Source organism: Cervus elaphus, chromosome 33 (assembly GCF_910594005.1).
Source record: "Cervus elaphus chromosome 33, mCerEla1.1, whole genome shotgun sequence".
NCBI classification, from domain to species: domain Eukaryota; kingdom Metazoa; phylum Chordata; class Mammalia; order Artiodactyla; family Cervidae; genus Cervus; species Cervus elaphus.
Window position 1 is genome coordinate 40133780 of NC_057847.1, and position 27427 is coordinate 40161206.

General features: G+C 39.7%; 1 protein-coding gene across 3 annotated transcripts; it reads right to left on the reverse strand.

Moving 5' to 3' along the window:
* Positions 1–254: 254 nt before the first annotated feature.
* On the reverse strand, positions 255–23377 carry DAPL1 (death associated protein like 1). 3 transcript variants are annotated; one of them, XM_043894904.1, is made up of 5 exons: positions 23239–23367; positions 13699–13746; positions 13047–13134; positions 9313–9373; positions 255–539 (listed from the first exon to the last, which is right to left on the reverse strand). In XM_043894904.1, exons 1-5 carry the CDS (start codon positions 23294–23296, stop codon positions 423–425), a joined length of 372 nt encoding a protein of 123 aa, XP_043750839.1. In that variant the 5' UTR covers positions 23297–23367; the 3' UTR covers positions 255–422. The 3 variants fall into 3 exon arrangements, with proteins under 3 accessions (XP_043750839.1, XP_043750838.1, XP_043750840.1); XM_043894903.1 differs by having other exon boundaries at positions 13699–13776; positions 23239–23354; XM_043894905.1 differs by lacking the exon at positions 13699–13746 and having other exon boundaries at positions 23239–23377.
* Between the last annotated feature and the right edge of the window lie 4050 nt (positions 23378–27427).

Sequence of the window (27427 nt, forward strand, 5' to 3'; positions counted from 1 at the left end):
AGACAAATGTATCAAAAGAATCACAGAATGTTGGCCTTGCAAAGCTCAGGGCACTTCTCTCTAACCTTTGCCCTCAAGGAGAACGTGCTGTGGGTGGAACCACTCAGGGTCAGCATCAAGAAGAAAAGAGCTCATCCACGGAGGTGGAGTGGAACAGTCCAGCATTCTATCTTCTCCACTTATTCAACAAAATTACACACGTAGTAAGCATCAATAGGATGCTAACTAGGACCAGAATGGGCTCCAAGAATGCATTGGATTTGCAATTTTGAATGTTTTATTATCTGAAGTCACAAAAGAAGATATAAAAGCTGTTTTATTTATCAAGCAAGTACACTAGGCCTAGGAAAAGTGTGGTCCTTTTTGCTAAGCTCTCAGACATTTGAGGCAGTTGGCTAGACGGCTGTGTTTTACGTCCCAGCTTAACATTTTCGAGGCTGCTGAATAATGTAGATCCTTTTCAGTGGAGTGACCTTCTCCAGAGCAGGTCTGGGTTTTTGATGTGCCATGTGCACTACTGCTGGAAATTTATGGCTGAGCTAGAGGTGAGAAGGAAAGAAAAAAAAATAAGCATATTGGATCTTTTGGGTCATAAAGTATTAAAGTAGTAGAAAGCCAACAGCTGGTCAGAGGAATTTCACAGTTTTGTTTACTTCTTTGATATAACCTCTTTTCCATACCATCTCTAGCTCTATACCCATGAGTATATGTGTTAACCTGGGTTTTCCTTCCCTAGTATGTTTTTAATTTTTTTGACTGTAAAATATATTATATATAATATATAAATAATATAGATATGTACATCTATATATATGTTTTGAAGTGATACTTTAAAAGATAGAAATGGTTAACTGTATCTTCATCAGTTCTCCAATATTAGCAGTTACTCTGGCACCACTATGCATATATGGAACACAATATGCTAAGAAGGCTATGGCACATTGGAGAGGGCTTGGGGTGGGGAGAAGGAACCCCTCAGATGTCAAAAGGTCAGAAATAAAGAGCCTCTGAAGGAAGTTAGGGAAACTTAGGGTTATTATTTTTTAGATTGAAACGTGTGAAATTTCTATTTTTGTAGGTAAAAAATGGCCAAATACTGGCCATTTTGTGTGGTTCAACCTAGCCATCACGGTAAAGAGAAAGCTGAGGAGTGACTTATTAGCTCACTAGTCATCCCTCCGAAGACATTTGTGAGGATATGAGCCTTAAAGCTCAACATTCAGAAAACTAAGATCATGTCCTATCACTTCATGGCAAATAGATGGGGAAACAGTGGCTGACTTTATTTTTCTGGGCTCCAAAATCACTGCAGATGGTGACTGCAGCCATGAAATTAAAAGACGCTTACTCTTTAGAAGGAAGGTTATGACCAACCTAGACAGCATATTAAAAAGCAGAGACATTACTTTGCCAACAAAGGTCCATCTGGTCAAGGCTATGGTTTTTCCAGTGGTCATGTATGGATGTGAGAGTTGGACTATAAAGAAAGCTGAGTGCCGAAGAATTGATGCTTTTGAACTGTGATGTTGGAGAAGACTCTCGAGAGTCCCTTGTACTGCAAGGAGACCCAACCAGTCCATCCTAAAGGAGATCAGTCCTGGGTGTTCATTGGAAGGACTGATGTTGAAGCTGAAACTCCAATACTTTGGCCACCTGATGCAAAGAGTTGACTCATTGGAAAAGATCCTGATGCTGGGAAAGATTGAGGGCAGGAGGAGAAGGGGACGACAGAGGATGAGATGGTTAGATGGCATCACTGACTCAATGGACATGGGTTTGGGTGGACTCCGGGAGTTGGTGATGGACAGGGAGGCCTGGCGTGCTGTGGTTCATGGGGTCACAAAGAGTCTCACGACTGAGCGACTGAACTGAACTGAGCCTAAACTAACACAGACTTGAGACTTTGGCAATAAGAGGAAGTTCATATGGGACAAAGAGACCTTATGGAATTCACATCAAGGGCAGCATGAGATCATAAAGGATGCCCAATGCTGGGACAATTTCAGACAGTTTTCCTAGAAGGAGAATTTGGACTCAGTGGCCTGTTGGGCCCATTCCACTTGTTGGTTTTCCAGCCCACTGACTCAATATAAAGCAACCTAAGGACACCTTTCTCAGCCAGCAAGGAAGGGATGTCTCAGCTGACTAGGAATTTAATTTATTTCTATTGAACTTAGATGCCCTTGCCTTGACACTCAAGTCAAATAAAAGGGGAGATAAACTGTTCATGACCCCAAACATCACATTGTTTATGGCTTGTTTGGGCTCTTCTCAGCCAGGGAAACATAAGTGCCTTACATGTCTTCTTAAATGTCCCTGGGCACACAGCACTCCCTTTCATGTGAAATTTGACTCCAGAAAGCTCTTTCTTCTTGGTCTTAAAAAATTAAACACACTGGAAGAATATACACTGAAGTGTTAACACTGTTTATCTCTGAGGGATTGAATTATGGGCAATTCCTAGTCTTTTTCTTTACTTTGCCTTTGTTTTGCTCAAAGTGTTGTTTACAATGAGAAGCTACAAGTTATATAATAATTAAACCCAAGGATGGTCTATGCTGACATTCTAGTAGAAAGGAAGAAACATAATTGAGGTATTGGTTATAAATATTGCTTTAGAACCTAAAAAAGAGCTGGTAATTTTGGAGGGTCAGATTAATTAACATTGGGCCCCATGACATACATTTTATAGTGTGGTAAGAGCAGAATGTTTTGTTTTGTTTTCCTTTTAAGGTTAGAACCAAAAGGAAACTTAAGAAGTCACTGACTTCAGTAGTTTTCTTTCAGATTAGGTGTCTTTAGTGTCAACTAAAACAGATGGATAATTTCAGGTTAGCTCTAAATCACATTCAAGAGATTATAGGTAGGAAGATGGAGTACTTGGGAAGTTACTTAAAGTCAAATGTAAGGTAAAGGAGGGTAAGAAAGGAAATGAACAAGTAGTTCGAATATAACAGAAGTCTGGGCAATTAGCCAAGGTGAGATGGAGCAAGATGACAAGTTGAGACAGAAGAGAGAAAGCCACCGTGTGGATTATTGTTCTTAAGGTGTCAAGAGTGATGATGGGTGGAGGTGTAAAAGGAAAGGGGAGAGGAGAACAGTGTGCAATAACACACCTATTACTTAATTTGGCACTAAATCATTATTTAATCATTTCCAGGGTTATCTCCACAGTTCAGGGGCTACATTTCTTTTGTAATTTAAAACATTGTGATAAAATGCATATAACATAAAATTTATCGTTTCATCCATTTTAAGTACAGCTTTAAGTACACTCACATTGTTGCATAACTATATATGCAACTATAACTATAGCATGACCCTATGGGGTCTTCCCATGACAGGCCTTCCCCCATATCCTCTGCTTTAGCTCCTCTCTGAAGTACCCTAGATAATAGTATTTGATGCACATTTCCTGAGGTATTTTACAGATGTGAAAACCCCTCTACCAAATGGAAGACTTGTTAACTACTTGATGACCATGAGTACATAGCCCCAGGCTCCCTGGAGTTTAAGGAGTGATAATGTTAACATTGTGATATCACCTTGTTACCTCACCATTGGCCAACCAGAGAACTGTGCAGAACTTATCAATACCTTGAGATTCCACCCCCAAACCTGGCTTTTAAAAATGCTTTGCCAAAACCCTTGGGGAGCTCAGGGCTTTTTTAGGGCATGAGTCACTTGTCTCCTTGCATGGCCTTGAAATAAACCTCTCTCTGCTCCAAACTCTGATGTTTTGGTGTGTTTGAACTCACTGTGTGTCGGGTACACGAACTTGTGCTAACATGGACATCACTACCATCCATTTCCAGAACTTATCCATCATGCCAAACTGAAATTTTGTACCCATTAAAGAATAATTCCTCATTATTTCCTCCTCCAGCCTCTGGCAACCATTGTTCTAACTTCTATCTCCATGAATTTGACTACCACAAGTATCTCATGTGCGTGGAATCATGCAATATCTCTGAGGTGGGAAGATCCCCTGGAAGAAGGCATGGCAATTCACTCTGGTATTCTTGCCTGAAGAATCCCACAGAGGAGCCTGGTGGGCTACAGTCCATGGGGTCTCAAAGAGCCGGATACGACTGAAGTGACTTAGTATGCAATACTTGTTCTTCTGTGTCTGGTTTATTTCATTTAGCGTAATGTCTTCAAGGTTTATCCATGTTGTAGTGTCAGAATTTCTTTTCTTTTAAAGGTTGAATAATATTCCATTTTATGTCTATAGACCACATTTTGTTTATCCATTTATAGGTTAATGGACACATGGGTGGCTTCCACCTTTTGGTTATTGTGAATAATGCTGCTATGAACACTGTTGCACAAATTTCTCTTCAAATTTCTACTTCCAGTTCTTTAGAGTATATATTGAGAAGTGAAATTATTAGATCACATGGTAATTTTATATTTAATTTTTTGAGATACTACCATATTATTTTCCATAGTGGCTCTACCATTTTACATTCCCACTGGTAATGCACAAGGGTTAGGGGTTACCTTTTAACTAAGATATTTAACTGAGGTTCTAAGAGTTCTGCTCAATGGCTTCTCCAAAGAGGAAAGACACAGGTCAGAATGAATGGGAGACTGCTCCTGCGGGCTGTTGGCCATCTGTGAACTGGCCTGGTAAATTTCAGGGGGGAAAAATCAATAGGACTGAGAATATAGTGGAAATAATTCTGCCAAGGATAATAACCTGAGAGGAGCCGCTCATGATTATTAAATTAGGGATGTACAAGTTTGGGAGGGTCAGGGCTTTATAGCAATGCATGAAAATACAACAAGAGAGTTGAGTTCTTTTTCTCAAATTCTTCACCCCCTCAATCAGGGGCACTCTAAAGTAGAAAGACTTAGGGATTGTGGGTAGAGAGCCTATAAAGGGTCTACCTTCAGAACTGATGAAATGGTAAGTAATCAACCCTTAAATGCCCTAATTCTTTGTTGTAGATTTTATATCAATGGAGATAGGAACATTTTTGTATTCAAGTCTTAACTAGAAATAAGTAGGAATAGCTTTCCAAACTACAAACAGCTGAGCTTTAGTCTGGCATCTTAACTTTGGGGTTGTTTTGGATTTTTCATTATTAGTCTTTGTAAAATGATAGGATTTGTAGAATGAAAGGTGTTTGTCTGACTCATTAAGGTAAAAGAAACTAGGGTAACTCCATAGGAGAAAGAATTCAAGGCTAGTATGTGTGTAAGGATTCTGCCTGGCTGCAACTCCATCCCATAAGGGGCAAAATATTGGACTTGAAAAGCAGATCAATAGAAACTTTCACATTGAGAATGTACCTTCCTCTTGGGTAGTTATGACCTCAGAACCTGTATTTTTCACTTCAGAGAAAAAGTCAAAGAAGTATATTAAAAAGTCTTTATGATTAGAGCTGTGAAAGAAATTCTAGAAGCGAGAAACTCAGTGGCAGGTTTTGTTTTAGAGCCTGAAGTCAGGTGGTATTAGCAGACTGGCAGCTCTTCCATTCATCTTTCCACGGTGTTAACTTCCAACTTGAAAGTTGGCACTTAGATTTCTACACCCCATTATGCAAAGTGCTTAAAACAAAACATTCAGTCGATGAAATTCAAGGATTCTCCTATGGTGATGTTAATCCACAGAAAAAGAGAAACCTTCTTAGATTTGCAGATGCTTTTGATGGCTTCCTCTTCCCCAGGATCCCATTTCACATACATCTCACTATGGGCCTTGTTGACACAGCTGGCAGCTTGAAAAGTGGCCCCAATTTAACCAGGCTTCAACATTACACCCACATCCACACTATAACCCAACCCCATTACTAATGGCTTAACTGGATACTTTTCTGTTAGGAGAAGCTTCACAACTATTGCCAAACTTACTTCCATGACTATTCAGAGAATTAACATATTTGGCAATACCACTCTCTCTTACTCTTTGCCTTAAAATAATTAAGTAAATGAGCAATCATAAATCTCAGAGGAGCTATGTGGCTTCTAAAAGGTCAAAAACCTCTAGGAAGTAGGTGGAACTTGGTCTAAGACCAGATCTCCCAGATTTTTAGCTTGGAGAGCTTATATAACCCGTCTTGTGCAGGAATAAACACGTTGAATGGCCCATCACTGGGCAACATGAATTCTTTCATTATTTATGGCAGAAACAGGGAGGAAGGACTGACAAGAGAGGAAGGAAGAGTAGGAGGAAGGTAGCTGGTCATGAGGTCTGTGTGGGGATGAGTGGGTGAAAGAGTGGAAGAGAGAATTTTAGGTTGCTTTCCACTTTGTTATTGTTTAGTCACTAAGGCGTATCTGACTCTTGAGACCCCATAGACTGTTGCCTTCCAGAGTCCTCTGACCATGGGATTTTCCAGGCAAGAATACTGGAGTGGGTTGCCACTTCCTTCTCCAGGGGATCTTCCTGACTCAGGGATTTGAACCCACGTCTCCTGCATTGGCAGGTGGGTTCTTTACCACTGAGCCACCAGGAAAGCCCTACTTTCCACTTAGATTTGTACAATTCCAACCTTTGGGGAATTGTTTTCCAGTCTCCCAAATCTTAAACCTAGGTTGGTTTTAAAAGGGTATACAGACATGAATAGTACATGGACAGAAATTTCCTGCCATGGTTGAATTGTTGATGAGATCCTGTGAGTAGGGTTGTAACTCTCACTGTTTTGGACTCTTAAGTTCTTAAACTGGCATGAGAATTAACATGGGTTCTAGTAACTAGATACAATTCTAGCTGAGGGCATGAATGAATGCTAATTAATGCAGAGTCTATGACCCTCATTACTGCTACAGTGTTTCTTCTGGCCAATTATATATGGTTAGATCTTCATGACAATACGTATTGTTGGGGGAGTCATCATAATGCAGATGAAAATTTATTAGCAGAAATCCACATCTCTGTATTTTATGTCTTTTTTTGTATTAGGCTGTTTATTAATAATCATACAATTTTTACATTAAAAAAATACAGAATAATTTATCTACAGTAAAATATATGCCCTCTTCAGCGTTCAGTTCTGTGGATTTTCTCAAGTGCATACAGTCTGTGACCACCACCACAATCAAGATACAGAACCCTTCCATCACTCTTCAAATTCCTTCCTGCCACTTTGTGGTCAACTCCTCCTTCTACTCTCTGGCAACCACTGATCTCAGCAGATCTGTTTTTTAAAAGGCATTGTTCTTTCCACTTCAGGTTGACCTATATTATGAAATCCTATTAAACTTCAGGTAGAATTATGGATTTAGGGAAAATTTTTCTTAGCTGTGGGAACACGTGGATCCCACCAACCTCCATATTCAATACAGTGACTTAGGGTAATCTTGGGACTCTATTACTGGTCTCTTATCCTTTGCCTGGATTCCAAGTGATGCTCTAGAGGACATCTCCCCCGGGGAATAGAAGCTAACCCGTCCCGAGGGCTAAGTGCATCTGGCACTGTACTGAGGCCTTTGCACAAGTTATATAACCTCATTTTCTTTTCACATCTCTGTGAAGTGGATACTGTGAATCACATTCCTATTTATAGATAAGGAAATAAAAGCACAGAAAAGTGAAGCACCCTGACTAAAGACACACAGCTGACAGAGCCAGCATAGGACCCAGGTACCTGATATCTGATGCCAGAAACTGTTGTAATCAGTAATGTACACAGTCCCACACCAGTACACATTGAGCTAAGTATTAAAGGGTTTTTAAAACACATTGTTACTGTTAAAAATATTTGTAACAGCACACCATCTCTGTGTTTTCTTATGATTTCAAAATATAACTTATTGCTGTTGTTATTTGATTATTTTATCTTTGAAATACAGCAGTGTTATTTTTAACTGGCAGGGAAAGAGTCCTTTATGCCATAGACATATACACATGTCTATTAAAAAACAGTGAAGACTCCAGCATCATACCTAAAGTACAGCATAATTGACCTTTACTGACCACTCTCTTTAAACACTTTATTTTGGGTTAACATATTTTAGAGGAATGTATCTATTCCACTCAGTTCCAGGTGCTGTGGACATCTCTTGCCCCTGAGGATGAGGTGTTTAGAGAGCAGGAGCCAGAGAATGCAAGAGGCATCCCATCCATCCCTGCCCTTCTTCTAAAATCAGAAAGCAAAGAGTCACTTATGACCCGCCCTCTGATCTACCTGGTGGGAGAACCACACCCCCCATGTGAGAAGGCTCTGTAGCTATGGTCTAACATCAAGATCTTATCTGGTGCTACCACCTGCCTCATGGGCTTCAGACATAACTGTCCATTTCACTGTCATAAAACTGATGCTACTAATCAGAGCAGAGAGTGCAGACAGGTTTCTCTGTGTCAGGCACTGTTCTAAGAGATTCCTGTGTGTGAATCTCATTGATGCCACACAACAACCATCTCTTCCTTATCCTCATCTCACAAATGACGAATCAGAGGTGCAAGATCAATAACTTGGTCAAGGCCTCAGAGACAGTAAGAGGAGAAGCCAGTACCAAAGAGAGGTCCCAGAAGTTTAGCCGCACAATTTCCATTCTAATCTATTAATATTTCAGACCCCTGGTGTTGGCAATAACAGCAAGTCTTCCTTCTACAAAGGACACCCAGTCCTGTACCTTCAATATATGTTGGGGTAACAGAAATAGTGGTTCTTCAATGCCTGAATTCAGTGCATCCACCCGCTCCCTAGGAGTAGAATAAGGATCCTCACTTGGATCACTTACAACATTTAAAAACAAACTATTGAACCCAAAATTAAACCACTGTCTATTCAGGAAGAATCTTCTGAGTTTCCTGAGCTACTTAGAAAGAATTCAAGATACAGAAATAAAAATAGTAATTGTCAACCACCTTTATAAATAGACTTTATTAGATAAAGCCAGCCAGTGCCCAGCCTTCCTCCAGTCTTAAACTGGGCAACCCTCCACCCATCCTGGCCTCAAATCAAACATTTCCGTATGGGAAAGCAGTGGTGCGGAGGAAGGTCAAAAAGGGCTGAATTCCCAGTACACAGTTTGCCTTATTTAGAGCAACACGCCAAGGTCTCCAAGAATTAAGTGGATGGCAATGTAAAGTTCTGCCAATTTGGCATCATGATTCTTGCTTAATTTCCTATCTTATTTTTGAAATGATTTCTTAAATAGACACTAGGAATTCGGGAGCATCAGCTTTTCCCATCAAAACTACTCTGTGTTCCTTGAACTGAAAGCAGATTCTTTCACAGGGACATCAAACCTCTGAGTTGGAAAAAAATTCCAGTCATCAACTCATTCACCCATGGAGCATGATCAGCGAGGTGAAAACTGGCTGGGGGTATCACGTGATCTGCCTCACCCATGGCTCACCTTCTCCAGCGTGTCATTCAGGGCATCCATCGTCTGTATTTTGGCAACATTTGCAATGGCACTGTGAAAATGAAAAGAAACCTCATATAGAAACAGCAACTTTCCCACTTAAGAAGCTAAATGATTTGTATAGACGGTTTTCTACTTGGTCTTTAAGCGTTCATGCTGCTTGGCTACTTCTGGAAGATTAAAAAAAAAAAAACACAAAGCCCTGCTCTGTGTGACCATGAACTACAAGCTTTGCAGGCCGAGTTATTCTAATTTTAGTTATAATAATGTTTATTAATATTTAAAAAATTTTCTTCAAAGTAGAGTATACATGCAGAAAAGTGCACATACAGGTTGGCGAATATTTACAGACTTGTACCACTAGTCGAACTAGCTGCTCCTAAGGATAATCACTACCCTGCCTTACAGCTCCATATGTTAGTTTTGACTTTGTTTGTACATCGTAAAATGCACCACATAGCAGGTACTCTTCTTTGTCTGACTTCTTTTCTCAGGCCAAGTTATTTTGTAGCAGAGTTTCAACGAGGGATGAGCTTCCAGTGTAATTTCTTGAAGGAACTCTGTTCTTGGCCTATTTTGTGTGTGTGTGTGTGTTGGTTAGTAGAAGTTATTAGGAAAGGAAAATAAATTTGATGATGCTTAGGAATTTATTTTCTATATTTTTCAAAAGCTGTTTTCCTAGAATATATAAGGAGAGATATTTGTCCATGAAAAGGAAGCCATCGTGTCCATGCAAACATGAGACCAATATGAAGAACAGAGGTGACTTCATGGGGAAGCTGGGAAAGCTCCAGGGTCTCATTGTGCAGTCTCCTTCCAAGGCTTGAGGAGGGGCCCTGCCCATCTCATGTGTATAATTTTACACTGTTTTTCCTTAAAATGGCCTCCCAATTCTATAAGATTCGAGTCGCACATACCTATATCTATCCCCGGTAAACAGTGCAAGAGAGCTATTTCTAGCTGTTTATATTCTGCAGTAGTCCAATTCTCATCTTTTAATGACTATTAGAAAACAATTGCATTTTTAAACAGGGTTCCAATCACCACTTTATAATTCTCTAGGCAACTCCTTCTCATAAAGTTCACTTGATGTTTGGATGAACAGTAAGTCCCTTTTGCTGAGGTACAGAGAAATGAATGACTTGTCCACTGGCTGCCAACTAGAAGGTCATTTTCAAGTTATAACTCTTTAGTTCCTGAGTCCCTGGCCTAGGCATGATAACGAGTGTCACACTAAACAGAGCTTATGCTTGAGTCAGATTTTAACATCAGCATAGGCTTTCAAAGTTAACCAGCTGACCATTCAATGACAGTCTAATGTCATTTACAGAGTACTTTGTCTAATCTAGGAGCTGTCCTAGATGCTGGGTCAGGAGATAAGTAATATGTGACTCTCCCTCGGAGCTTTGCTTTCACTATGTGGTGATTATTTTCTGATTCAGAAGAAACAAACACTCAATGTCAAAGGGGTAAATTTAAAAAAATTGAGCTATCATTGACATAAGATTACATTAGTTTCAGGTGTACAACATAATTATTTAATATTGTATATACTACAAAATGATCATAATAAGTCTAGTTAATATTTCTCACCATATATAGTTAAATATTTTTTCTTATAATGAGAAGCTTTAAGGTTTATTCTCTTAGTAACCTACAAATACTCAATATAGTATCACTAACTATCCTTGTCTAATTCAATGAAACATTGAGCCATGCCACATAGGGCCACCCAGGATGGAGGGGTCATGGTGGGAGATGGTAAAGGACAGGCAAGTCTGGTGTGCTGCAGTCCACGGGGTCACAAAGAGTCGGACACGACTGAGCGACTAAACAACAGCAAAATCATTAACCATAGTCACTATGCTGTACATTGCATCCACATGGCTTATTTATTTTATAACTGCAAGTTTGTACCTGATGATCCCCTTCACCCATTTTCTACCCGTCACCACCCACCCCCGCCCCACCCCCGGCTTTTACAACTACTAATCTGCTCTCTGTATCTAAGAGCTTGAGATTTTTGTTGCTGTTGTCCTGGTTTTTTTTCTTCTTAGATTTCTCATACAAGATAGATCACATGTTAATTGTCTTTCTCTGTTTGACTTATGTCATTTAGTATAATGCCTTCCAGGTCCATTCATATTGTTACAAGTGGTAGGATTTCCTTCTTTTATATGGCTGAAAAATATTCCTGTGTGTGGGTGTGTGGGTGTGCACATATGTATATGTATGTAGGTATCACATTTTTTAAAATCCATTCATCCATTAATGGACACTTGGGTTTCTTCCATATCTTGGCTACTATAATAATGCTGCAATAAATGTGGGAGTGCGCATATCTTTTCAAGTTAGTGTTCCCATTTTCCTTAGGTAAATAGTCAGAAGCAGAATAGCTGGATCATATGGCAGTTCTAGTTTTAATTTTTGAAGAAACTCCATACTGCTTTCCATGGTGGTTATGTTAGAAACTAAGAATGCACAAATGTTCCCTTTTCTTCATTACCTTGCCACAGTTTGTCCTTTTTTGACTTTATGGTAATAGCCATTCTGACAGATGTACGGTGATATTTCATTGTAGTTTTGATTTGCATCTTCTCCCTGACAGTTAATAGTGTTGACCATCTTTTCATGTACCTGTTAGTTATCTGATTCTTCTTCAGGAAAATGTCTACTCAAATCTTCTGTTCATTTTAAAACTGGTGTGTTTGCTTTTTGGCTACTGAATTGTATGAATTCTTTATGTATGAGATAGAGCATTTCATTTTAAAGTAGAAAAATCCTCAAAAAACAAAATTCTTTCCAGAAATCGAGAAGAAAATTTTTAACGTGATCTAAAAAGTAATTTCATATGGAAAAAAAAATCTGAGAAATTCCATAGCCTACTTCCTTCCACATGTTCTTTCTGAGACTGTTACCATTTTAACTGTTAAGGACATATCTGAGAATCTTCTAATTCACTCCTTTTGAATCACTCGTGAACTCACCTACGGAAATTATCCTGAAATTAGTAGTCTCTGAAATGCCCCTGTTTGGAGGAGCTAGTTTCATATGCTTACTTCTTTTTGAAGGCACTATTTTCCTTCCCCAAGGCATAGAGGGACTGGGCCATTTGTACAGAGATCCAGCCCATGGCTCTCTGCTTAGCTCTGAGAAAACCGCAGCGTGTCAAGGTTACCCGGGAAGGAATTCAGGAAGAAAACAACCTCAGTATCCAAATGCCTTTCGGCTGTGCCAAATATAGTGGCCATTATTTTCTAAATAATTGAGTGAGGAATTTGAAACAAACAAACAAGAAAGCATTTATTTTTAATTCAGGAGATTTGCTTCAGCAGAAAGCGTATTACAAAAACAAGGCCAGCTTAGAGACAGTAGTACTTTAAAGGCTAAGGTGAAAATAAGACACAGAGATGTTGAGTCCAGTTCTGATGCATTCAGGACTGTGTTTTTTTAATAGCAGGCAGTTAAGCTATCTGCAGAGAGGAGGAGGTTGGGCAGAGCGAGTCTCCAGAGGGTGGTTACCTCCCCCCACTCCTTTCCCCTCCCATCTTGACCCCCATCACCTACCCCACCCCACCCCACCCCACCCGCTGCCTCTAACTCTGGTTAGCAAGTGCCTGGGGAGGCTTGGTTTGCCCTAAGATACAGCAAAGTCTCTGACTTCTGGCTGTAGAGTTGTCTAAAACTCGAGATGAAAAAGGAAAAGAAATGAAGCAGTCTCCTACCTTGTTTTTTCTAGCCCTGTTTTCTTGGTGTGTCTCTCCAAGATGCCAATTTCCTGTTTTTTGGAAATTCGCTTTCCTCCAGCTTTTACTATAAATAAAGAATCATCAGCACAGGAGTTGTGGTTAGGGCAGCAAGAGAAAGTTGGTTTTATTATTCAAAGTATGAATTGACATTTGAAGAATTTCAGAATTTTTTGAAGAGCTGAACTTTTAGCTAAAACAACATAATAAAAAAAAAGTACCTCGAGATAATGTTACAGAAGAAAAAAAAATTTCAATCAAACAAAGTGGCAAGGAGAGAAGGGCTGAGGTTTTTACTTGTTTGTGTTCACAGAGGGGGAACTAAGGCTAAAAAAAGCAGTGGTGTTTCTACCTTCGATTTGGGAGGAGATAACAATGCACTCCCTTAGGCATTTCACTGAAAAACATTTTTTCTTATTATCAAACCAATTACATTCTTCATGATAGCAGCTGACAATTACAGTGTGACCCTCCTGTTTTCCCACAAGATTAAAGTGCAAGGCTTGCAAATTTTTTAATCCAACCAAAGCTTTCAAAAGCTAGATTGGAGAAATGAGCCAAAAGTCAGGGCATGCAGTGATAACAGGCACTTAATTCAAGAGAGATGCTTCTGATCCCACTAGATACCCACCTTGCTTCCCAGACCTCAAACTTCCGATGTTGGAGGAGCTCAGATGTTCTAATGAGCAATTAAAATGCATTAATAATCCTGCCGTTCAAGAGATCAATTAGTGTTAATTAGGCTACAGATGACCTAACAGCAACTCAAGTGTTTAACAATGTCAGATGAAATCAACTTGAAAAGGAACAACCCATTTCATATTGCAAGTCAAAGCAAATACTTTTTTCTGTTCCCAGGAAATTTGCACATTTGAAATCTGACAAGCTCAAATGATAAAAAGCTAAATGGACATTGATTTGTTTGAGCCTGTTAATTCTTTTTATGGAAATGTTAGATTGGCAATTTTCTAAAACTGGCTTCAATAAAGCGAAAAATAGGAAAACCTCTTCTCTTTTTCAATGCCCTCGTGAATTGACTTCATTTTTCTTTTAACATTATTACTTTTTTGACTATGTAATATACATTCATAAAGCACATAATTCAAAAATCATGGAAAGGTCTCTTCTACGATTATTTTTAGGTCTCCAGTTCACCTCCCTAAATACTGCTAATGTTAACAAGTTTCCTATGTATTCATCCATAGACATTCTATACACATACCTATATATTTTAATGGCAGCATACATTGTTCTACATCTTGTTCATTTATATTTTTCATTCAGTCATGCACTTTGGAGTAAGTTCCCTATCTGTGTGTGTGTATAATATATACACAGATGATATATGTAAAAAGAGTGTCTTTTTTTTTTTAACATCTGCTTTAAAATTTCATTATATGGACATTCTATGTGTACTTAACCATTTTTCAAATGATGGACATTTTAGATGTCTCTGTTACTATCAAAAACAATGCTGTAATGAATATCCTTTTCATGTACATAATTTTGCACAAGTGCAAGGATATCCATGGGATAAATTCCTAGAAGTGATCTTGTTAATTTTTAAGAGTATGTGCATTTGTAATTTTGTTCAATCTCGTCAAATTATCCTTCACAGAAGTTGCACTAGTTTACAATGTCACTAGCTACAATGACAGTGATTGTTTGTTTCCCTATACCTCAAGCAACAATGTGAACTAGAAAATATTTGGTTTCGTCAACCAATAAGAAAAAGAAAGGTAATTTGCATTTCTTATATTTTATTAAAAGTTGAGCTTATTTCTGTGTTTCAGAAGGCAGTTGTATTTTCTTTTTAAAGACTGTTTAAGTTTTTGGCCTTTTTGTCCTGTTGGACTTCTGTTCCATTAATCTCTGTTTATATGCTGTTACAACTTTATTTTAATGATTGTAGCTTTACATTTTAATTGATAGTCTTTCTTGGCTGTATTTACTTTGCAGAATTTTATTAGCTATTCTTATTTATTTTTCCATATGAACTTTTGAATCAGTTTGTCAATTCCCACCAAAAATATCCTGCTGGTAGACTTTTAATGGTCTTGCTTTAGATTTATAGATTAAAAAACAATCTTATTTACTTATTTTTGGCTGCGCTGGGTCTTCCTTGCTGTGTGGGCTTTTCTCTAGTTGTGGCAAGAGGGGGCTACTCTTTGACTGCGGTGGGCAGGCTTCTCATTGTTGTGGAGCACTTGCTCTAGAGCAGAGGCTCAATAGTTGTGGTGCGTGGGCTGACTTAGCGCCATGGCATGTGGGAGCTTCCTGGATCAGGGATCAAAGTCGTGTCTCCTGCATTGACAGGCGGCTTCTTTACCACTGAACCATTGGGAAGCCCTTAGATTATTTTTAAAGGGAAAATTCACATCTTCTTATCCTGGTTGCTCTCTTTTCAAGAACATGGTATGCTTTTCCATTTTTTACATCCTCTCTTGCGTCCCTCAGTAACGTGTTCACATAAATCTTACACACTTATTATTATGTTTATTCCCGAAGCATTTTCGCTTTGCTGTTGTTGTTGCAATTGTAAAGAGGGTCTATTCTTCCATTATGGCTCTCACAGATTGTTGTTCTTATATTAATATCATTGATCTTATATCCATATCTTATTGAAACCTCTTATTGTTTATAGTATTTTTGTTGATTCCCTTCTATTTTCCAGGTTAAAAATTATATAATCTGCAAATAATATAATATTACTTCATCTAGAATAATATTAAATAGTGGTCATGATGGACATCTTTGTCATCCTAATTTTTCAAGGGATTGCTTTTAGTGTTTTCCCATTAAGTATAATGTGTATTTAGTTGGATATACACACAAACACTTATTTGTAATATATATACCTATTCAAATACATTTTTTTATCATATTAAGAAAATATCCTTCAATTACTGTTTCATTGGCTTAAAAAATTACAAACACATGTTGAATTTGACTAGATGCCCTTTTGTAATTCATGTATATGATCATATGGTTTTTCTCCTTAATGTGGTTAATTATGTTAATAGGTAAAAAATTTTATAAGTATATATTAATGAATATTTTACTATCAAACCATTCTTGTGTTCATGGAATAAACTCTTCTTGGTCATTTTGAATAACCAAGTTTTTTTTATTGATAATAAAAGCATATCACTATACTTTTATAATACTAGATATAGTTCAGGAGAAAAAAAGTCCTGTGTTTACACACACACATGTGTGTGTGTTAGTCACTCAGTTGTGTCCAACTCTTTGCAACTCGATGGACTGTGTAGTCCACCAGGCTCCTCTGTCCGTGGCAAGAACACTGGGGTGGGTTGTCATTCCCTCCTCCAGGGGAATCTTCCCAAGCCAGGGATTGAATCTGGGTATCCTGCACTGAGGTGGATTCTGTACCATCTGAGCCACCAGGCTCTGCTTTAAATTCACACACACACACACATACAGCATACAAAATAATCAGCAACAGAAATGGAAATGATGTGGAAACATCTTTTGAATAGTCATGGGAAATAGAGATGAAATAAACTGAGGGGTGCCCTTTTCCGGAGACTGCTTGAGGAGAGTATGCCTCTGTATGAAGGGTGTCGTTCACAGCACCGCTGTCTCTTCTACCAAGAGGAATCAAATCACAATAGCTCCAAACCGAGAGCTTGGGTCTTCAGTAGCCTTCAGTAGTATCTTTCATTCTTCTTATGACAAATGCTTTTTAAACATGGAATGTTGTAATTACTTTCCTATTAGTATTCCTTTTGTTTTCTCGGATGTAATGGTTTTTACATGTTTTTTTCCACTGATTATTATTGCCAACTACAGAAGCACACTTGTTATAGATAAAATGAGCACTAGTTTAAAGTGAGAAGAACTTTGGAATGTTGGGGTCTGTGCTGCTCATTTGAAAGGACATGGACAGTCTAGAGAATGTCCAGAGGAGAGTGACCAGAGAGGAGAAGAAGCCATGTCACTGGAAAGATCACTTCTGAGGAAGCAGAGATACAAGGGAAACTTATGGTGTCATTTTCAAGGGTTTTAGAGGCTGTCTTACGGAGGAGGCCTGGTTTCCTGGTGAGGAAATGTTATTAGGGCCAGAGAGCTCTACCCTGCCTGAGCTCTGTGACCTTGGGCAAGACACTTAAACTCCTCTGTGGCACAGTTTCTGCATCCTTCAAAAGGGAATAATACTGACTGTGTGAGTTGTCCTAGAAAATAGAGGTAACAAAAGCACCTGGTACATGGGAGGCACTTAATAATTAGTAGCTATTATTATTTACATTTGTTTATCCAGAAGTGAAGTGAAGTTGCTCAGTCGTGTCCGACTCTTTGCGACCCCATGGACTGTAGCCTGCCAGGCTCCTCTGTCCATGGGATTTTCCAGGCAAGAATACTGGAGTGGGTTGCCATTTCCTTCTCCAGGGGATCTTCCCAACCCAGGGATCGAACTCGCGTCTCCCGCATTGTAGGCAGATGCTTTTACCGTCTGAACCACCAGGGAAGTCCAGAGGAGAAAATGAAAACCAAAGAGCAAAAGTTCCTGAAAGGCAGAGCCTGGCTGCATATAACTGTTTTATTCAAAGTGAAGTAGACTGCATAGTACAATAGTATGTTCTCTGGCCCCACAGTGTGCTAAAAAGAAGTGTGTCTGCCATGAATATTTTAGAAGGATTTTGGGGAATTCAGTAGAAGCTTACTAGATGGTTTTTATTGTAATATCTTTAAGGTGATTCTAACTATTCCCATCTACCTACAAAAGAAAATCTATCATGCTCCCTCCCTTTCGAAAGAATACAGTGCACTTAGAAAAGCAAATGCCAAAAAAAAAAAAAAAAGAAAAAAAATGTAAAGAGAATGCAAACATGGGAGCTCTTCATTCTTCAGAATAATAAAACTGAGACATTTGAGGGGAAATTAAAAATCCTCTCATGACAGACCCTAGAGTTTGTCACAGAGAGTGAAGTCAGAAAGAGAAAAACAAATATTGTATATTAATGCATATATAAGGAATCGAGAAAAATGGTACATAGGAACCTCTCTGTAGAGCAGGAAGAGAGACACAAACGTAAGGAACAGATGTTTGGACGTGGCTGGGGGAGAGGGGACGAATTGGGAAATCGATGTTGATATGTGTGCACTGGCACGTGTGAAACAGACAGTGGGAACCTACTGCTTAGCGCAGGGAGCTCAGCTTGGTGCCCTGTGATGGCCTGGAGGGGTGAGGGTGGGGTGGGGCGGGGCAGGGAGGGAGACCCAAGAGGGAGGGGAGACATGTATTCATATGGCTGTTTCATTTCATTGTACAGCAGTAACTAACACCATTTGCCAAGCAGCTATACCCAACTTTGAAAAAATTCTTCTCACAAGATTTTTACTTTCATCCAGGAGTCTTTGAATTTATCCAGGGCTGTGGGCTCCGAGTGATTTAGGAAGCGTAAGTCAACCACACCTTGGATTTTCAGAGGATAGTGCTTGTACCAAACTTGTTCTGATAAGTAATCTCACTTGGTCAGCAATGTACAGGAGAAAAAGCAGAGGAGGATCCCTCCACAGGATAGATGGCTACACTGAGATACAGAGTAAGGCTCTCACTACACTGGGGTGATTGAACCAGATGGAACCTTGTGGGAGGGTCATCTTCCAAATTTTGCAGGGACTACTGTTGACACTTATCTCCTGGATCTCCCTGGATCTAGACAAGCCATTTTTTTTTTTTTTACCTGTTATTGCTTCTTATTTTTGTTCATTTTCTTATTGGTTGAGCTGTGTGGCTTGTTGGAACTTAGTTCCCCAACCAGGAATTGAACCCATAACCTCAGCAGTGAAAGCTCAGAGTTCTAACCACTGGACCACCAGGGAATTCCCTAAACAAGCCATTTTTAAAAAACATTTGCAACCAGATTCTTGCCAGTTTTGTTTAAACTAGTTGGTCTAACTCATGAGACCTCAAAGTCTCACTGTAACTAAATTAGGTCAATTAAGTTTGTAATTATTTATGTAATTCCATGTTTGGGACTATATTGCCTTTTGAACCTTTGTAGAACAACCAACTAGAATTGGGCAAAGTACAAAATGAACTGATTTAACATTATTTTAACAGGACTTTGACTACAAATATTTTCAAATACAAAACTTCAGGTCCTTTTAATAAGCAAAATGAACTAGAGATTTTTAAAGAATGTAAGAGAGAGCTGATTTTTTTTTAATAGTTTCATTAGAAAACCTACATTGATGTGGAGAAAAGAAAATTTTGATTTCCTGTCTATGACTAAGTGTTATACTTTTGTGGTCACTTTTGCAGTTTACGGATTTTTGTAGTTTTCAAAAGTGGATCCTTGAGTTTAGAATGCTATATAATAATTTTCCAGTTAAGATTTCCAGGCATTTTGCATCTTGTTTGGTAGAGGATAGTTAAGATAAAGAAAGAGAAACCTCCAAGAAAAATTGAGCTTCTTTCCTTCGATAATCAGTGGAGAACGTGTGTGAAAAAGATGACCACCATGAAGGTTTGGGCAAACTCTGCCTTGTGACTTAGAACTTTCATTTGAACATTTTAATTTAAAAGTCAGATGTGTGCAAAATACTTTCTTTGCTTTCACAGTTGAGTTTTTGGTAAATTATAAACTATCCATCAAAGGACCTTCATCAGGAATAGCTTGTGAATCAAGAAGAGAGGACTTGGCATGGGCCCATGTGACTGTCCGTCTCTGCACCCCTGCTCTCCAGCTGTGTGGTGCTGAGCATATGACTTGACCTTGCTAATTTTCAGTTTGTTCCTCTGTGAAACAGGGAGGTGGGAACATCATTGGTCTGCAGGGTTGATTTCATATCTAGAAGGCTCCGTGGAGTGCCAGGCACACAGGATTAAGTGGAAAGCAGCTGTTCTTGCCATCAAACCCCTGCCCTGTGCCGTGTGGGGTAGTGGTCTCGCAACCTCTCTGTCAAACCTCACAGATCAACTCCCAGAAGTTGACATGAGCAGGCTGGAGTCGATAGAATTAAGCCTCTAGTGTTTGCTTTAAAAAAAAATCATACTGGCCCTTCTGCAGCTATGATTTCTTCCCAATATTCTGCATTAGTTTAATCCTAAGGGATACACGGGGCTTCCCTGGTAGCTCAGATGGTAAAGAATCGTCTGCAGTGCAGGAGACTGGGGTTCAATCCCTGGGTTGGGAAGATTTCCTGGAGGAGGAAATGGCAAACTATTCCAACATTCTTGCCTGGGAAATCCCCTGTACAGAGACGCCTGGAGGATCCCATGGATAGAGGAGGCTGGTGGGCTACAGTCCATGGGGTCCTAAGAGTCAGACACAACTTAGTGACTAAACAGTCACGCATGCTGGGGATACATTCCCTAAACTTCCCTCTCTCTTGAATGAGTCAGTAAACAGATTCTCTTTTGGGGGTTCAGTAGTGGCCCCTTTGATGGCTCTGATTTGTTTGCCTTACGCCAAATGAAAAAGTGTGAGGGATACAGAAAACCCAAGAACTGTTGCTCTTTCTGGTTCAATATGTATGCCCTTAGCTTCCTTAGATTACCTCCTCATCGCACAGCTTAGGCTGTTCATGTGATGGTGTTCTTATAAAACTGAAAGTGAGGTAAATCAAAACAGCAGAAAACCAAAAGTTAAGCTTCCTAGCGCCCAGGCCACCTCATGTTTAATGTAGTCTTGTTTCACAACATAAATAAGCAGGGCTCACAGAGGTGCCATACATTATATAACATACTTGAAAGAAAAAACCACTACACACTTGCTGTGTAGGTGGGAAAGAGTTACAGCTGGTTGACTTTTGAGTGGTTTCATTTTTAGCTGTGATGGGGCAAGCACATGGTTCTTTCCCAATGCAATTTCCTTCTGTTCTGATGATTGCAGTAGATCCTAATGCCTCCCTCAAACATCAGGAGGCCTTGCCATGGAAGAAAATAATTTCTTCTGACAGCTATGTGTTTTCCCAGGCCTGTACTTTACAGGGATTAACATTCATGTCTGGGTACTTTACATAGGTTATCTCTTTTAATAGTCATAACACCCTTACAATATCAATGTTATTTATTACCCCTTCCATGGACAGTCCATGGGGTCACAAAGAATCAGACACAACTGAGCATGCATGCACACACACCCCCTGTTTTAGAGATAAGAAAACTGAGGCTCAGCAATGTGGAAGGGAAGCAGTGTTAAAATCTAGGACTGACTGGTTCCAAAGGCCATGTCAGACCTTTCCACCTTATCATGTCTGCATCCTACTTTCTGGGGCCTGTCTACTGCTTATAAAACTCAGGTGAAATTTAATGGAATTCTGGAAATGAATTGTTTTTGTTCTATAAATAAAATTTTGTGTGGTAGCAATCTGATTCAGAGTTAAACTATGTAGTAGACAAGCTGAAAGATGAGTGTGAGGCTTTCTTGTTCCCTTGTTCTCAGCGGGGAGGCAAAAGTCTGCCTTCATCTCCATTCTAATTATCCCAGACCTCTTATCTGTAGTGTCACAGTTCATAATAATTAATTGTCATGCCAGAGGCATTGTGACATGCTTGATGGCGTCATGGTGTGCTATGTACACAGAGTAATTAGCAATCATTAGCAGTGGGGACAAAAAGCTCCTGGTGGTTTCATTCACATTTTTATTTGCTTGAGTTTACCTCTGTGTTCTTTGTGTATAAATGTCATTTAGCAAATCAGGCGTTAGCTGAACTGTTTATGAAGGATTGGGATGGAAGCTGCAGGAAAATGTCTTCTTTTGTCCTTAGGTAGAAACTTCTAAGTTAGTCCTTCCTGGTAGGACTTCCTGGTGGCTCAGACGGTAAAGCGTCTGCCTACAATACAGGAGACCCGGGTTCAATCCCTGGGTCAGGAAGATCTCCTGAAGAAGGAAATGGCAACCCTCTCCAGTATTCTTGCCTGGAAAATCCCATGCACAGAGGAGCCTGGTAGGCTATAGTCGCAAAGAGTCAGACATGACTGAGCGACTTCTCTTTCACTTTCAGAAACTTCTAATAATTGACATTGATAGTTCTTAATTATTAGTTAGCATCATTAACTTTAAATGTAGATAATGTTAATTATTCCTAAATCCAATGACAAATATAAAACGTCAGGAGTCTGCCACAAGAGACCATGACAGGATGCCAAGATGTGTAAACTCAGAATTAGTGTAAAAATTCTGACTCTTTTTTGCCTGGGCTGCCCACTGGAAAGCCACTGAGCCTTGTGTCAGCTTTTGATGCTTTGTGAAGGTTATACCTGCCATTGTCCTCTGCAGCAAAGATGACTGAAATAACCTGGCCTTAGAAGAGCCAAAGAATGAAGCCAACAAATAAATTCTGTTATTTGGAGAAAGGCAAGAACAAAACAGTTAAGCTTGTGAGATCATTCTCAAGGAAAAAAATGAGAAAGGCAGTAGAAAGAACATCAAACTGGCTAAAAATAGGCCTGAGTGCCTCAGCCAACCTATATGAACATATGGTTAAGTACAATAAAAATAATTTTCATATTCCAGAGAATTGATATAAATAGCATACTTAAAAAACAACAACAACAAACAGAACTGTGGATCCTTGGCAAAATACTTTGATAGCTACCTTTTCCCATCAGCCCCTGCCAGGCTCGTATCCTTTTTTAAAAGTGCTCCTCAGCCTGGTGACAGACAAAAGCCATTTCTGATAACACTGCCCAACCCACACCTGAGGAGGGCGAGAGAAACTGCATTGCTGTCTTCTGTGCAGAAGCTGGTTTGCCTGGGCACCAAGTCAGATAATGTATAAGCGTCTTGGGGAAACTGAGTCTACACCCTGGAACCTCTAGGGAGGAAGGTTTCCATGAGCAGTTAATCACCTCCTGGGTGTGGACGGGTCACTACAAACCTACAGCCAGAGAGGGAGGGTCCAAGCTCTCCACCTGTTCCTTTCTACCAGTGCCCAATCCCTTGTCCTCTCACAGAACATTAGGCTTTAATTCAACCAAACCGGGGCCTGTTAAGTCCCCAGGTGGGTTTTTATACATAAGCCTAAAAGGATCAAAGACAGAAGAGGAAATCAGTTTGCAGGAAGTTAAACTAACACGGGAGACAGAGTCTTGGCTCTATGGGGGTACCTCTGTTGAAGGCACTGATGGAAGCGGGGCAGAGGCAGCAGCAGTGGGGCCTTGCTACCTGCAGGGCAGAGGGCAGGTGGGCAGCCTACCTGCAGGAGGACGCCCCCCTTTCAGTGGGGAGAGCTGGACTTGCACTTCATTTGCCATAGTGCGTGCCAAGGCCAGTGGCAGTGCCGGTGCTCTGGAGGCTGAGTGCCAGCCGCTGCGGCCGCCCCACTGCACCCTGGCTTTATATGGGCTGGGGGCGGGGCCCCTTAAGGGCTTTGCTGAGCAGCAACAGGGCTTGTCACCTAGCTTTGCTGGGAACCTACATCTTTGTGACCAGTTCTCTCTTAGAAGAATGCTTTCTTCTTATTCCCTTCATCTGAGAGGTGAAGGATACTCTTACTTTCTTTCACAGGAGGAAGGGGAAAGGATCAAGCTCAGGGGAATTCTTTTTCTCACCAACTATAATATTTATCCATCAAGTATGTGCGATGCACTGACAATGTGACAGGCTCTTTGTCGCATACTGGCATGACAAAGAGGGCAAGATGAGATCTTCAAGACATCAGCTGTCTTTCTTTAGAGGCAATTACAAAACAAAGTGTTATGTCTTTGTCTCAGTCTTTGCAACTGTAGGCATTTATACTAAGAAAATAATTGGGGATATTCACAGAGATTTCTGCGAAGGATGGTAATCATATATTTCTCTCTCTTATTTTTTGAAAGTGAAAGTCACAGAGTTGTGTCCAACTCTTTGCAACCTCATGGACTGTAGCCCACCAGGCTCCTGTCCATGGAATTCTCTAGGTCAGAATCCTGGAGTGGGTAGCCTATCTCTTCTCCAGAGGATCTTCCCAGCCCAGGAATAGAACTGGGGTCACCTGCATTGCAGGTGGATTCTTTACCAACTGAGCTACCAGGGAAGCCCAAGTACCCCCAAAATAGAGAGGGATAGTTAAATAAATTAAGAAATATCCATGAGAGTACTATGTACACATTACAAATCCTGTTTTTGAATAATATTTAATGATGTGGAAAATAGTCATGATATGACAGTGAAAAAGGAGGCTGTAAACCAACAGATGCCTATTTTGCTAAAAAGAAAAAGTACAAATGTAAGCTGAGGCATTATTATATTTCCAGTGCCGATCAAAGCTCAGCTTATGGCAGATAGTTAGAAATGTCTCTTTGTTCTTCCACACAATTAAAAATGTCCTCTCTTTATAAGATATTGTTAAGAAAGTGAAGACCAGCCCCAAACTGGGAGAAAATATTGGTAGAACACATTTCTGTCAATACTGGCATCTCTTACAACTCAATAAAAGGAGCACAAAAAGCCCCATTTAAAAATGGGGAAAAGATTCAAACAGAAACTCCACAAACAGAGATATTGACAACATATTAAAGACGCTCAACATCATTAATTATTAGGGAAATGCAAATTAAAACCACAATGAGCTACATCACACATATATTAGAATGACTCATCTAAGAAAAAATGGAAAATACAGTATGGTAGTGAAGATCTCATACCTGGCTGGTGGGAAAACAAACTGGTAAGGCCACTTTGGAAGTCTGGTGTTTCTTATAAAATTAAACATATGCTTATTACATGACTAACAATCTAATTCCTTGAAATTTTCCTAAGAGAAATGGAAACATATGTACCCATAAAAACGTGTGTGTAAATTTTTATAACAGCCCTATTCTATAATTGCCCAAAGTCAGGAACAACCGCCAAGCCCACCAAGTGTAGCAGGGATAAACAGTGTTGTAGCCATGGAATAAAATATTACTCAGCAATAAAAGAAAGGAAAAGATACTGGCAACAACATGGGTGAATCTAAAAAGCATTGTGCTAAGTGGAAGAAGTGAGACAGAAAAAGCCACTTAGACAAGGCTAGTTATATGACCTCCCCGAAAAGTCAAAATGACCGAACAGAGATCAGACCAGATTGCCAGAGGAGGAGGTGAGAGAAGCTTGACCATGAAGAAGCAGGAGAGGGGACTTTCGGAGGCTGATAGATATGTTCTATATCTTGATTATAGTGGTGATTACATACATCATACACATGTTAGATGAAAACAGTGAATTTTACCACATGCAAATTATACCTCAGTACATAAAAATATCTATTTGTTAAATGAATGAAAATGCTACAGAATTTTGAGCTGTTGTCTATAGGTGAGAGTATTGCCTGTTGAGTTTTATTGTCTTTTCTCAGCTTTTTTGTGTTGGTTTTAAAATGAATGAAAACCAATTTTAAAAATTGGTGGTGTCTGGGGGAGAGGAGTGTGCTATAGCATTGACCAAAGTAGGCACATGTTGTAGGAGCAAGGAGAAGGGATAATCCATATTATTGGCAAATATTTTGTAAGTGGCCTTCCCTAAAGTGCCCTGGCCTAGGAGCTAGGTATCAGAGGTCATACAATCCCATCCACGCTTTCAGAGAAATTCAGTCTCATGGGAGATGTAGAAGATGATATGAGAAGGCGGCTAAGAGGATTCCTTCTATGAGTGACAGCAGCAAAAAGGTTAGACAGAAATTTCTGCTTCTGCTGTGACCAAAATGGTAGCCACAACCATATGTGATGCGAGCACTTGAAATGCAGCTGGTGCAACTGAGGAAATGAGTTTTTAATTTTAATTAGAATTAAATAATTTAAATATTTGGTTGGCCAGAAAGTTTATCTGGGTTTTTCTGCACCATCTTTTTTTTTCTGTGCCAACAAACGAACTTCTTGTCCAGTCCAATGTAAATAGCTATAAGTGGCTTGTGGCTACTATTCTGAATGGCACAGGGTGGTAGCATAAAAGTTAGACATGTGATTGTTGCCCAGATCTCATGGATTACTCTGCATCTACAGGTTGCAGAAAATAAGGAGAACATCAAAGGGCAACCATCCCCTATAGGAGTCTGTGCAAAGCACAGACCAACTACTAATAATAGGACTAGAACATAATGCATGCTCAAGAGAGGAAGACATCTTCTGAGCACATGTTGCTTTATTTAACCATGAAGTCATATTAAATAACTTTCCTTTTCACCTCATTTACATGCAAAGCTTTCCACGGTGGATGTAGGTTGTGAACCTCCATAGGGAGAGTTAGTAGGCAACTCAGAGCTCTTTTCAGGTTTCTTTGTTCTAATGGCTCTGGATAAAAACTCTTAAGAGTTACTGCTCTTGAAACTCAAGTAGGAAAACTCTAATCCGAGGTGACAGGAGTGATGGTGTTCAGGAGGTGATTGTGACAAACATAACCAAGGAGAGAGAAAGAATCGGTTAGAATCCACAGGGTATCCTTTGTTCTCCTCCCAATCCTACATACTGAGCACAAGCATCACAGAATAATAGATAATAGGCTCAACTTTTTTTCTTCTTTCTACCCCAACATGGAAAATATCTGTAAGTTAATATCAGGACTATAAATGAGGATATATAAGATAGCAGCATGATTTCTTATGAGACAAACAACCTGTTTTACTGCAGAATTGTCAGTAGAGGAAGGGGAGAAGGAAAGATGAGGCCACCACAGTTTTCCTCCTTTGTGGCTTCTTCTAGCACATTCCTCCCCACTCTGCCACCATCTGCTTCCATGGTAACAGAAGGCCCAGATTCCCAATTCTGACACTTCTGGTGCATGTGCACCACCGTGGGGCAGCCCTCCCAGGGGTAGGGGGTAGGGGCTCCCCTGCCCTGTCTTATGTTAGTGACTAAAAGCCCAGACTTGTTTTGCATCCAGTGAGGTGAGCCGAGCCTGGATCATTTACTTTGGAGATATACTAGAGCCTTCATCATGATGAAAGTCTCATCCCAGGAAAGCAGTATGTTATTACCCTTGAAATAGGCTTGTAAACCTCATTCTAAGAGAGGCATTAGTCTAGTTAACTGCAGGGAGAGAGCAGTTCATGCTAGGACCAAAGTATTTGGGATCATGCTTTGTAAAGCTAAAAGCCTAGTAAAATGGCTTCTCTGGACGCTGAGGTTGCCAGAGAGCTTTTCGTCTTTTTAAATGAAAGGACAATATAATATTAAAGGCATGAATAATATTTTAAATTTATACAACACTTTCATCATAGTACTTTCTTCTTTTAATTTGTGTGTAGGGAGCCATGATTTTACCTCTTCATGCACTTGCAGCTCTGTAGTATTCATCTCATGTTTGTATTTTACTTTTTCCTTTTAATATAAGTTATTTGTTGTTGTTCAGTCGCTAAGTCATGTCTGATTCTCTGTGACCCCAGGGACTGTACCACGCCAGTCTTCCCTGTCCTTCACTAGTTCCTGGAG